The 13468-nt window shown below is 54.4% G+C and overlaps 1 protein-coding gene and 1 long non-coding RNA gene across 5 annotated transcripts in view; one reads left to right on the forward strand and one right to left on the reverse strand.

Annotated features, from left to right (window-relative positions):
• Positions 1 to 216: 216 nt before the first annotated feature.
• Positions 217 to 2179, reverse strand: LOC105522093. The gene has a single exon (XR_001003386.1). It is a non-coding gene; the product is annotated as an uncharacterized LOC105522093 (long non-coding RNA).
• Positions 1767 to 13468, forward strand: part of MAL (mal, T-cell differentiation protein) — a 26153-nt gene continuing 14451 nt past the window's right edge. For all 4 annotated transcript variants that reach the window (XM_011956482.1, XM_011956483.1, XM_011956484.1 and 1 more), the window contains exon 1: positions 1767 to 2434. In XM_011956482.1, coding sequence (XP_011811872.1) covers positions 2342 to 2434 — 93 coding nt within the window. In that variant the 5' untranslated portion in view covers positions 1767 to 2341. The remainder of the gene's footprint in view (positions 2435 to 13468) is intronic.

The raw sequence follows: 13468 nt of genomic DNA on the forward strand, positions 1-13468 counted from the left end.
GAAGACAGGCCCATCTTTACTTACCAATGCCTCTCTCTCACCGATGTCTCTCCCTCTCACCAATGCCTCTCTCTCTTACGAATACCTCTCTCTCACCAATGCCTCTCTCTTACCAATGCCTCTCTATTACCAGTGCCTCACTCCTCACCAGTGCTTCTTACACCCAAACAGGACACTTCCATGTCCTCCTCTCGTGGTCAAGCACAGACAAGGCTAGAGCCATCCAGCATTGGCTAAGGTTTAATGAGCACTCACCAGGGGTTGGGTTCTGCTTGGGGCTGAGGATATGCTAGGGTGGGGAAGGAGAGGGGCAGATGGGGGTGGTAGGAGGACGCCCTGCTGAGGGTAGAGTCTAGTCATGAAGATGAACATCAAGCGGAGAACTCCAGGTGGGAGGAAGGGGTCACAGAGACAGGGACAAATTCCTTTGACCCTGGCCGGGATGCCTTCCTTATCCTCTGAAGCCTCTTTCAGAGATTGCCGCCCCTCTGCCTTATCAAAGGAGGGCTGGGACTGCTGAGCTCCACTGAGGTGACCCTGGGAGTGAGCTTTCCCCAAAGGCTCAGGCCCAAGTAGGAAAGAGTTAGCAACAGAGGCTTGAAAGAAGTAGCAAAATATCAAACCAAGCCACAAACAAAACCCCTCCAGACCAGGCAAGGACATTATTAGGAGTTGATAGGATCTTCTTGTTTTTAATTAGTGTGTGCTGATGGGAAATCTCCAAGCTGCTTTGGCTGGACTGCCCGAGGGTCATCTCACCCCCCTGCAGGCTGCGGCTTCCTGTGACCATCTTGCTTTAAGGCTTGTTTCCAGGACGGTCTCCTGGGGAGGAAGAAGATGTCCTCTCAGAGGCCAGCAGGTCCAACTAATGAGCTATGAGATGCCCAAGATGGGTGAGGACCTGGGCTCCTGAAGTCCCACAGCCCATTGTGCCCAGAGAGATGCCCTGGGGACCCGACACAGTGGCAACTTGGTTGCAGCCATCGGAGCTAGCAGCTCACAGAGGAACAGTGGGGTTTTCTCATTTCAAATGGCTGGCCCCTTTCCAGAGGCGCTTACAATGGCCAGCTGATGGGAGTGCTACTTTTCTTTGGAAAATGCATCCACGAATGTACTTCTCTCCCTAGGAACTGGGAAGGAGGAAGAATTGTGCAGCAGGGAGAGATGAGGGCCCCACAAGAGGGGAGCCCCTTGTCCTGCCTGCAGCACCTGCCAGTGAAAAGAAAGAAGAGTTGGGAGTCTGGAGGCTGCGGGGCCAATTCCCTCTTGGCAGGAGAGAATCCGGACTGGGGCGGATTTCAGGCTTCAGTGTTTGTAGGAGGAAACACAGCAATCACACTATTAATAGTAAATTAAAATAAATGAGTAACTGCTGTATGGTAATACTTGTTTGTTTTTTAAGGCAAAAAATAATAAATACTGAAACAGAGAAACAAAACAGGAAACACTGGCGGTCAACAGGCAGCAAAGAACATGCCGGTGGGGTAGCAGCGGTCCCACCCTCCAAAGGCCCGGGCTGCCCAGACCAAGAGAAAGCCATGAATCTCTTCTGGTAACGTCCCTTCCTGTCGCATGGAGCCAAGGCAGACCTGCCCCAGCACCACCACCAGCAGCCTTCTGCTGGGGCCGGCACGGCTGGGAGCAACCTCCTACCCTCAGGCAGACACGCAGCGCCAAGCAGAGAGGCCCCGGTGCACGTTCCCAGCGCCGAACCAGCGCCGGCTCGGGGGACGCGGAACGGGCAGGCAGCCAGGGCTGATCCCAGCCCCCACTGCAGACCCCCAGCCTGTGGCGGCGGTCCCGTTCCGCCAGGAAACCGCCGCCTGGAGCCGTGGGTCGCGCACATTAACGCATCCAGCGGCAAAATGAAGGAGACCCAAATTCAAAGTTAGAGCAATGGTGACCCGAGGGGTGCCTTGGTGAGGTTTGGGGTCCCGGTTACTGATGGTTAACATTCTTAGGAGATGCTGGTCACCTACGAAGCGAGAAGAGCATGAGGAGCGCCAGACCACAGTGGTTTTGCCCTGCTTCCCACAAGAGGTGGTACCCACGGCTGGAACGCAGGAGTCAGGCCCACCGTCCCCAGCTCTGCACGCCCGCAGCGGGCCCTCGAAGAGGTTCAGGGCGGTGCCCGCGGCGCTCGGGCCGGGTCTCCCGGGGCGTGGGGCGTGGGGCGGAGCTGGGCGGCGGCCGGGACTCCTCCCTCCTCTGCTCGGGCTCCCCTGCTCTTAACCCGCGCGCGGGGGCGCCCAGGCCACTGGGCTCCGCGGAGCAAGCGAGAGGTCTGCGCGCAGTCTGAGCGGCGCGCGTCCAGTCCCCAGGCCGACGCCAGCACGCCCTCATGGCCCCCGCAGCGGCGTCGGGGGGCAGCACGCTGCCCAGTGGCTTCTCGGTCTTCACCACCTTCCCCGACTTGCTCTTCATCTTCGAGTTTGTGAGTGACTCCTGGCCGGGGAAGGGACGGGGTGGGCTGAGCCGTGCGCTCTCCCTGGCGCCCAGCACAGCTGTCGGACTGGATCCGCTAGCTGCGCAGGTCCCGGGAGCATCGGGGCAGCCGGGACAGGGCAGGGACCAAGCCAGGGAAGTCCCCTCCCACCTCCGGTCGTTTGTCCCCTTCTAGACCAACGGAATGAGAGAAACAGTCTACAGGACTATGGAGGAAAAACCGGGTTCCCAACCGGGGTCGGTTGTTGGCAGCGGGTCAGGCGGGGACGGCTCTTGGTGCGCTGGTCCCAAAGCTGCGCGCGGGGCCCGCTTGACGCGCGCGGCGCCACCGAAGCTCACGCCGCGCTTTGCGCGGTTGGGTGGAAGTGCGCAGCTTTTTCAAGGGAGACAGTGTGGGAAAAAAAAAAAAAAAATCAGCAAAAGAAACGTTAGTATTACCAACCGAGATGTGGAGGTGAGAGGGAGTTGGATCCGGTTTATTTTCTTCTGGCCTTTTACAGTTTCTGGCAAGGGGACGTATTTGCGACCAATTCGATCTGGAAACGAGGCCCTAGTTTGCGCGGCCGCAGTCCTTCTGCCCCGTGTGTGGGGTGGGAGTGGAGGAGACGGGGGTTTGCTGGGGGGCGGAGAGAGCGATCCGCGTGCCTCGGCTGACCTTGGGCAGCCCAGGGCCTCTGCACCTGCGGTCGGTCCCGCCTTGCACGCACGGTCTCTGCCTGAGGCTGCAGGAAAGCGCTTCCTACGGAGAACTCCTGGTAAGCGCTCACGGTGTCGCGAAGCCAAAGTGACCTGCCCCTCGGCCTCAGCTCCCCGGGACCCGCTGGCCCTCACCTGGGCGGGGTGTGCCCTGTATATTCTGTGGGTGCGGTCCGTCGCCGCCTCAGGGACACCTTTTCCGGCACCCCACCCTCAGAAGCACCGGCGTGGAGAGTTGGACGGGAAAGAAAATGTCGGAGCCTGGCTGTTTAAAAATTGGACCCCAGGTTGTTATTGCCTGATTGGAGGGGGAGGGCGTGAACCCCAAAGGGAGCAGGTCAGTTTGTCCGAGGAGGGCTTGGGGGCAGGGCCTAGGAGGGCTGCGGCGGCCTGGAAGCAGGGCTATCATTGAACTTGGGGTGAAAGGCGAGTCGAACCCAAACCTGGGTGGAACCGGTGACTTTAAATCCTGGGGATAGGCGGAATCAAAGCAGTTACATTTAGAAGAAACCCCCGAAGCCAATGAACGCAGTCCCACCATTCACAGCCAGCCAGCCCCCGCCCCGCTGGCCTTCAGCATACAAGAGGGAGTGCCCCTGAGAATAGGAACAGTCCAGTGAGACGGGGCGATCTGATCTGCGGGAAAGGTGACGGGAGGCTCCCATCCAACCCACCAATGCTGCAGAGATTACAGGGGTGTGGGAAACCCTGGAACCATCTACCACTGGCAGCTTGCTCCGCCAGCGCAGCGTGGCTTTGTGGCCTGCCCGTAGCGGGGCTTCCAGAGGAAACAGCTCCCCCTCGCCCAGAACGCTTCTCTCAGCTCACTCAGAAAGTCACTTCTCCACCTCACCCCTGTTCCCCACCTCCCCTCCTCACTTCCCAGGAGACCCGCAACGCACAGTCACCTCCAGGCGTCTTCCTCATGCTCTAGATTAGGGGTGGGCTAGCAGGTGCCTGGGAGAGAAGAGGAGGAAGCTGGCCCCAAGCCTCTCAGTTCTCCTCTGCGTGGACTGTAAATATGAAGCTGTATATATTAGATGTGTGGAAGGAATGGGGAATTAAAGGGCCTGAGAAGGCGCTGGCCACCCTGGGGGAGGCTTTTTTTTAAAATTATGGAATATTACAACTCAACAAAAAGACAACCCAATTAGAAAATGAGCAGTGGACTTGAACAGAGGTTTCTACAAAGAAGATGTACAAATGGCCAATATGGACGTAAAAAGATGCTTAACATCATCAGGCATTAGGAAAACAAAATTGAAACCACAATGAGGCCAGGTGCGGTGGCTCACGCCTGTAATCCCAGGACTTTGGGAGGCTGAGGTGGGTGGATCGCCTGAGGTCAGGAGTTCGAGACCAGACTGACTGACGTGGTGAAACCCGGTCTCTACTAAAAATAAAAAAATTGCCGGGCGCGGTAGCTCAAGCCTGTAATCCCAGCACTTTGGGAGGCCGAGACGGGCGGATCACGAGGTCAGGAGATCGAGACCATCCTGGCTAACACGGTGAAACCCCGTCTCTACTAAAAATACAAAAACTAGCCGGGCGAGGTGGCAGGCGCCTGTAGTCCCAGCTACTCGGGAGGCTGAGGCAGGAGAATGGCGTAAACCCGGGAGGCGGAGCTTGCAGTGAGCTGAGATCCGGTCACTGCACTCCAGTCCAGGCGACAGAGCAAGACTCCGCCTCAAAAAAAAAAAAAAATTAAAAAAAAACTTAGCCAGGTGTGGTGGCTCATGCCTAGGCTGAGGCATGAGCATTGCTTGAACCTGGGAGGCAGAGGTTGCAATAAGATCATGCCGCTGCAGTCCAGCCTGGGCAACAGAGTGAGACTTGGTCTCAAAAAAATACATAAGTAAATAAATTAAATAAATAAATAGAAAGAAAGAAATCACAATGAGATACCACTTCACACCCATTAGGCTGGCTAGTATCCAAAAAATGGGAAACGTCAAGTATTGGGTGTGGAGAAATTGGAACCCTTGTATGTCGCTGGTGGGAACGTGAATGGTTCAGCCACTGTGGAAAACAGTTTGGTGTTCCCTCAAAAAATGACCCTCTGACCCAGCAATTGCACTCCTGGGTATATAACCAAAGGATTCAAAGCAGGGACTTTAGTTCTGGCACATGCGTGTTCATAGCAGCACCCTTCACCATAACACACAGCCCAGTGGCCATCAGCAATGAACTAAATAACAAAGTGCAACATCTCCCAACGATGGATATTACCTGGCCATAGCAAGGAACGAACTACTGCTACGTGCGACAAAGTTGATAAACCTTGAAAACTCTATGCTAAGTGAAAGATACCAGGCACAAAAGGTCATAGAGTGTATGATTCCGTTTATAAAATATCTGGAATAGATAAATCTGTGGAGACAGAACACAAACCCTGTCGGTTTACCAGGGACGGAGAGGAGCAATTGCTTAATGGCTATGGGGTTTCCTTTTGGGGGTAATGCAAATGCTTTGGAATTCAATTGAGTTGGTAGGTGCACAACACCATGAATGCACTAAATGCCACTGAACCGTCAACTTAAAATGATTGGTTTGATGATATGTGAATTTCACCTCAAGTTTAAAAAACAAAAATAGAAATATTTCAAATGCCACAGAAGAATATATATAATACTTTAACAGACACCTATATAATTACTGCCCAACTTTGTCAAATCTTAATATTTTGCCTTGTTTGCTTTTGTGTATTAAGGAAATGAAGCTTTCAGATGGCATCTAAGCCCCATAGACATCCTTCTGTTATCTTATCCTCTCTCTCCCTCCATCCTCAGGGCCACCTGTAGGCTGAATGTGGTGTTCACTTCTGAGCACAGTTTAGACTTCTACTGCACACATATGACCTACACATGGCATTGTTTTACGTTTTCATACTTTATGAAAATGCCAGCATACCATACGTATCCTTCTGCAGCATGCTTTCCAGGCAACATTATGTTCTGAGATTCATACATGTTGACTTTGTTTATCCAGTCTTCTGTTAATAGACACTTGGGATAGTTCCAATTTGCTGCCTTTAGCTACTGCAGACAGCATTGCCAAGAACATTCTCATATTTGCCTCTGTAGTTACCTGTTGGAAATTTCTCCCATAAACACGTGGAGAATGTGACTTGTTGGGTCACAGGGGATATGCACATTGTCATTTTCCCAGATGTTATTACATTGCCATCCAAAAGAGTAATTCCACTTTACACACCCCAGGAGATTTACTGGGAAGCCGATGATGTTTAATTAAGTTCAAGACCCCTCCTTACACGAGCCCCTTCCAAGACTCTGCCTAATTTTGTATTCTTTTATAAAGATGATCCCCACAATTGTTTAAGCTTCAGGCTAAACCTGGACCTTCCCCGGCCCCCACCAGCAGCACATGAAAGTCGCCATTGTTCCTCATCACTTGGTAGCGTCAGACTTTATAATTTTCTGCTAATCCGATGGGTGTGAAATGCTTGATTATTTTTTAAATCTGTAGTCCACTGAGTTGTTGATGACTCATAGTTCAGATTCCCATGCTTGACCTCCCAACAGCCTGGGAGGCGCAGATGTCCAAGGCGGTCAGGGTGGAGCACCACTTCCATGGTGAGGGGACTGCCCACTGGAGCAAGTGAGGGTGGCAGCTCAGGGTGGGGCATAGCAATCTCTCCTTGGCCCTGCACCCCTATCCCAGACCTCCTGAGCTCTGAAATCTGCAGAGTCCTCACAGGAAGAGGAAGGGAGGCCCAACTAGGAAGTGAGCCTGCCTTTCCAAATACCTCCAAAGTCACAGAGGCTGTGCCCCTATTGCAGGCGATGGGGTCATCAGCGCAGCCCCACATAGGCCACGGGTGAAATGGCCAGTGTTCTCCCCTCCTCCAACAAAACCCAGGGCTTTGCCTCTGGTCTGCTCCCCTGCAAAAGTCCCACCCAGTGAGGAACTTTTCCTTTTGGAGCCACTCTCTGTCTCCTCCTTCTCCATTCTAAGCCAGGGGCTTCATGACACTGAGCCACCATTCAGGGAACAAAAGGTTCGCAGGGAAGGCTTTCTGTCTCAGCTGTGGCCCCCAGATGCAAGGTCTCCCACAGAGAGACCCCTGTGCCAGGAGAGACCCCTACCCTTTCAGGACTTGTGAAGGAAGTGGCTGAAGAGGGCTGTGAGATCATCTACTGAGCTTCTCCTCCCCAGGCCACGAAGGAGGCAGGGTTGTGAGTGAGAGCCTGAGGAATGCCAGCCAGCCCTCCAGGGACATGCCCTCCTCCTCTGTGCTTCAGAAGCACCAAGAGAAGTGCGGTCACATCACGGGTTGGGGTTGGGGTGGGGAGACACCTGAAATCAGTTTGCAGTTTTGACAGTTTCAGTGAACTGGACAGAGTAATGACGAAAATGACACCTTTTCTGTGACCTAAAGCGACCGGACTTTTATTAGGAGTGAACAGAGAAGTCTGGGGACCTACGCTAGATTTCTACCTGGCTGGGGAAGAGCCAGCCTGACAGAGCCGGGACTGGGCCATGGGCCGGAGAGGCAGTTTTGCATTAGGTGAGCCAAGCTGTGGCTGCATTGAGAAGTGGCATGGGAACTCCTAGGAGACCAGAGATGTAGAATCACAGAAACCTCACTTTCAGACAGAGAGCAGCTTGCCTGGGTCACTGGGTCTCCAGGGTCCAGCGAGCCCTTCTGGCAGTGAGCAGGTCATGCCCAGCCTGCTCCATTCACCTAAACAGCCACACGAGATTTTGCTTGCGCTAGAAGGCACCCTGGGATCCTGAGTAGGCAGCCCTGCCCACCTGGCAGCCCTGGGCAAGGCTGGGGTCCCTTCTCTCCCCCAACAGAATGAAGGGACAGCTCAGGACCACTGGGAAGCTGTCACCTCCTCTGAGCCTCCTTGTCAAAAACACACCCTGCAGGTTCTGAGTCACGAGGTCCAAGGCAGGTTGAAGAACACGCATTGCACTGCACACCCTCCACTGACTCTCTGAGACTTGGAGCAGGCGTCTGGAGGCCAGGCCACCCTCTTGATATTTTTAAGGGGAACAGAATAGTGGGAACAGTTCTCAGGGAGAGGCTGGGGCAAGCAGTCAGGTGCTCTGAGGTTCTCGCAAGTCAGTCCAGGGACTTCCTCTTTTCCTGGAGCAAGTTCCCTGCTGCTCTAGCTAGGAACCTCTCCTACAGGCACCAGGGAGTGGAGCAGACCCTGCTTGGCCAGCACAGGATGGTGTCTGAGCTGGCCTTCCCTGACTGTGTCCACTGGCTTCCGGCTCTGTCCCCTCTCTGTAGCTGTTTAGAGAGGGCTCCTGCCTGATCTGCCCTGTTTTCTCCTCTCTTCCTCTCTAAAGGGAGGAGAAGTGTTCTAGACAGAGGTTCCACAGGGGTTTGGTGGAGAAGTGACTTTTCCAGCTTTTCGGGACCAGAGGCTAGCTTTGGTGAGGACTCAGTGACTCTGAGCTGCTCCCTGGAAACTGCTGAGCGATGACGGGGCTCAGAGCCAGAGGACTGTAAGACGTGTCATCACACCTGAGCTACATTTTAAAAGATTGCGTGTTAGCTTCTCATAAGTCACTCCCCCACTTCACGGGGATGGGGCAATGCCAGGACTGGTGCAAAGGCACCCGTTCTGTCCCAGGGCTTTCAGAAGTGAGCAGGAAGCCCCACGATGCTGCTGCCACCAGCGCTCACCCTCAGGTCGGCCAGGGACAAGGGCTGAATTTTGTACCTGTACTCGCCACACCAGCAGGCGAGGGGCAGAGCACATGGTGCCGCCAGCGCAGACTTGCTCTGCACGGCCTCAGTAGTGGCTTGGCTTTGCCCTGAGCCCAGACACATTCTCCAGAGAATGGGCTGGGAGTAGGGACTGGACCACCTGGGACCTGTCGTGACACAGGACAGAGCCAGCCAGACTTGAACTAGAAGGGGCTGGGGGCTGACTTAAGCCACTCTGGGACTTCCTCCTGGCCCCTCTAGTCTCAGTCCCTGGACACAGCGATTTGGAGCCGCAGGCTCAGGGGCAGGTGCTGATAGTCTAGGTCCCTGGACACAGTGATTTGGAGCCGCAGCCTCAGGGACAGGTGCTGATAGGATACCCAACAGGTGTTCCCTCCTGGTGCTGATGGGTGTGAGGACAGTGGGGGATAGTGCTCCTCGTCCTTGAAGGAGGAATGTTCTGGGGTGTGCGGCCAGCTCCTTCTCACAGCTTTCAGACTGTTCCCAAGGGTGTGGAGCATGGCGCAGGTCCCTCGTGGTCTCTCATCAATTTGGAAGGCTCCAAATTGCCTTTGACACCCTGGTGAGAGGTTTGGTTCCCAGTGAGCTCCTGGCTGGGCACGAGCAGCACAGTCATTTCCCTTCTTGGGGTCATGAATGTGCCACACTCGACTGTCTGCAGCACGTCTCCCCAGGCTCTCTGCCGCTCCTACCGCATTCATAGCTAGTGTTCTACCCTAGTATTGGGCGAATCGTTTTAATGTACCCAAGCCCTGGTCCTGAAAAACATATGTAGGAAATCGAAGGAAAGCCTGTCACCAGCCACAGCCAGCCTCACTGACCCGCAGGTCCTGGCCAGAGCCTCCAGTCCCTGTGAGAATGCAGTGGGCTGGGAAGGGAGGGGCTGGAAGGGCAGGGGGAGGACGCAGAAAGTGAAAGTCCCAGAACCAGCTTGGAGGGAGGGGGCCCAGGAGGTGGGCAGTCCAGGAATAAAGCCATAGGGAAGAACATAGGTCTAGGTCCCCTGACCTGTGAGTGGAGTGGGGAGGGGTGGGGTCTGCATGGCGGCCCCTCCCGCTTCTTCAGACTGAACTGCAGGCCGGCATCTGCCAAAGAGGGAGCGGGACCCTTTGGCATTTCATCTTGTGCTGTATGTGTCTTAAACACAAACCTTGCTGTTGCTTTCCTCTGAAGGAACAGAGGCTATTGAGACTCATTGTTTCAGTGGTGGGCTGGGGAGGGAAAAGCCGGCTGGGAGTGGCCTAACGACTAATTGGTTATTCTCCCTCCTCCATGTTAACTCGCCTGTAATCCTGGCACTCTGGGAGGTCAAGGTGAGAGGGTCACTTGAGGTCAGGAGTTTGAGATCAGCCTGGGCAACATGGCAAGACCCCATTTCTACAAAAACTATAAAAAATTAGCCAACCATGGTGGCTTGCACCCATAGTCCCAGCTACTCAGGAGGCTGGGGTGGGAGGATCACTTGAGCCCGGAGGTCAAGGCTGTAGTGAGCTGTGATTGCATCACTGCCCTCTGGTGTGGGTGACAGAGTGAGAAACTGTCACCAAAACAAAAATCTCATGGCCATTTCCAAAGCTGACCCTAGACACAGGAGGTAACTGTCACACCCATGGGGTCCTGGATCTGGGCCTCAGCTAGCTCGTCAGAGCAGCACCCGGCAGCTGCGGGAACGTGGGTAGGTAACTGTGCCTCAGTTTCTGCATCAGTAAAATGGGGATATAGCAGCACCTGCCTCACGTAGCTACTGCCCCATAGCTATCAAGTGCTGTTATTACTAGTTGACTAATAATTTAAACATCTGCTCTGAAACCAACTGGCCAACCTCTGCCCATGGCGGGGTCCGCAAGGCCTGCCCCCATCACCTTTGCCATAGGTGCCCTCTGTTCCATTCTCAGGCAGGTGCTGCATGAGGATTGGGATTGGGCCAGACTGTGGAGGGCACATTTGACTTTTCCCTGGGGTCGCCAAGTCCTGCACAGACACCACCTTCCTGGGGCCTTCCCAGTGGCTCTCCTCTCACCAGGAAGGAACGACTGAGGTCAGAGGTCAGTGTGTCCTCGGCTGGGAGCTTGATGGCGCAGCCAGGAGGTGGGGGACAGGGTGGCAGCCCCAGCCTGCCTTCTGCCCAGGGAGGAGGCTGCTTTCTAAGCCTCTCTGCATCACCCGCCAGCGGGTGCCAGGATGGGCGGGAAGAGCTTTTTGGGTTCTGAGTGACGCACAGCTACATCTGCCCACAGGCATAGGAACGAATTACCAGTGGGCTCAGATTAAAGCTTTCAAAAGCGATTTGTCATCAGTGTCAGTGTGTCGGCTGTATGCAAGGGCATCGGTTCAGGGAGGGGGCAGCCTCTGGCAAAAACCTGTGCCCTCACCTCTCCCAACCTCCATCCTGGCCCCCAGCTGCTTGGCAGGTGGGCATAGTTGGATTGAGGGGCCTGGCAGGAAAGGAACCACCCAGCATGTAGGTCTCAGGACTCTTTCTAAAACCAGCCACAGACCTCCTTCATCTCCATTTGTGATCGGGTTGGGGGCAGCAGTGGGAATGCTTCTTTGTTGGAGGTGGCCCTTTAGACCCGAGCTAACCCATCACCTCCACCGGGAAGCCCACCCTCCTAGCACCCTTTCCCGGCACTCAGAGCACATCCTGCAGACCTTGGCTTATTGTCTGTCTTGCGCCTACACCCTGAGTCTGCCCACATCCCTGGCCCAGATCGAGAACTCGGAAACATTTGTTCTCAGCAAGCATCGGTAGGGAAAGGGCTCAGGTCTCCACTCTCACCTACCCAACATTGATGAATCATAAGATAAGTCCTCGACCTCAAAGGCGGACAGAGGGTGAAACTGACAAAGGCCGCCAGTCCCCAAGAGACTCTGGGAGTTCCAGTTCCCTTGGACCCTCCCAGACCCGGGGCAGGTTGCCTCCTCTCGCCTCTCTCTTGCAGTTGTACACCTGCTTTGTTGGTTTGTTCACATTACTAACCTACCTGGTGACTCCCATAAATCCCTTTTGCTTTTCTTGCATTTAAGCCACTCCTGTCTGGTCTAGCATTTCCACGGATTTTGCCTTTTCCAGGTGGCTTACCCTGTATTTTCATGGAACCTCTCAGTTGCTGTTTATCCTGCTGGGTAAGGCCACTGAGTGTAGAGGTGGAAGGCAGAATTTTCCGTTCAAGTGAAGACACGCCCACCAGAAAACCCCTAGATTTGTGGATCTGAGTGGAGTTTTCATTCATTCAGGAACGAGTGACCGACCGTCCTCTAGCTCGTGAGGGAGGCGGGTATTAAGTCAGCAGTCACTTGGTCCTGCTGGCTGCGTGTGCTATGGGAGAGAAGGCTTCCCCGGGGCTCAAGGCGGGTGAGATTGCAAGCCTGAACAGGGGGCTTTTCCCAGTCCAACTTGCCTCGTTAATATAAACTATGGCCCTGAACTTAGCTCTTAGACTTTTTTTTTTTTTTTTTTTTTGAGACAGGGTCTCACTGTGTCACCCAGGCTGGAGTGCAGTGGTGCGATCTCAGCTCACTGCAAGCTCCGCCTCCTGGGCTCACTTCATTCTCCTGCCTCAGCCTTCTGAGTAGCTGGGACTCTAGGCGCCCGCCACCATGCCTGGCTAATTTTTTGTATTCTTTAGTAGAGACTGGGTTTCACCGTGTTAGCCAGGATGGTCTCAATCTCCTGACCTCGTGATCCGCCCGCCTCGGCCTCCCAAAGTGCTGGGATTACAGGTGTGAGCCACGGCACCTGGCAACAGCTCTTAGATCTTTTAATCCCAAATCTCTATCCTCTTCTTCACAAACTGATCCAAACCCCCTGAGTCGTGCTCTTCCCTTGAAATTAGATAAGGAGCATGGTCTAAGGCCAGCTGGGGGTGAGGATGGCATGAGGGGTCCCTCTGGGAGGAAGAAGCCAGGAGGGGAGAGTGACTGCTGTAGATAAACCAAGTCAGGTCCCAGCCCCACTCTCAGGGTTCTCTTTCGTAGCAGCCCCAGGAGTCAGACTCCCAATAATCTGCCTTTTCAGTTGATGCAGGGAGAGGGTCGCCACCCAGAGACTCTCAGACCTCTCCCCCAATCTCTCCCCATGGGCTCAGATGGGCATCTTGTGCCAACTACCGGGCTCTGTCCCTGTCCTGTGTGGCGTTCGTATCTGGTCACCGTTGCTCAGACACTGACACTTTCACCAGGGCCTGAATCCACCCTTGGTGGACCCAGAGCTGCTCCAGTGGGGACTGTTGCAAGACTGCATGAGAGAGGAGAGAAAGGGAGAGGTGGGCTCCGTTCATTAAAGTGTGTCTTCGAATGAGATCCATTTCACTAGGTGAGCCTGCCTCATTGTTGACCATGCCACTCCCAGCATCTGTTAAATGCGTGAGTGAATGAATGACCAAGTGAGTGATTCAGCGAGTAAGAGAGTGAGTGACTGAGTGACTGAATGAGTGACTGAGTGACTGAGTGGGTGAGTGAGTGACTGAGTGACAGAGTGGGTGAGTGAGTGAGTGACTGAGTGACTGAGTAACTGACAGAGTGAGTGACTGACTGAGTGGATGAGTGAGTGAGTGAGTGACTGAGTGACTGAGTGAGTGAGTGACTGAGTGACTGAGTGACTGACTGAGTGGATGA

The sequence above is a fragment of the Colobus angolensis genome, unplaced genomic scaffold (genome assembly GCF_000951035.1).
Source record: "Colobus angolensis palliatus isolate OR3802 unplaced genomic scaffold, Cang.pa_1.0 Scaffold42, whole genome shotgun sequence".
NCBI lineage: Eukaryota > Metazoa > Chordata > Mammalia > Primates > Cercopithecidae > Colobus > Colobus angolensis.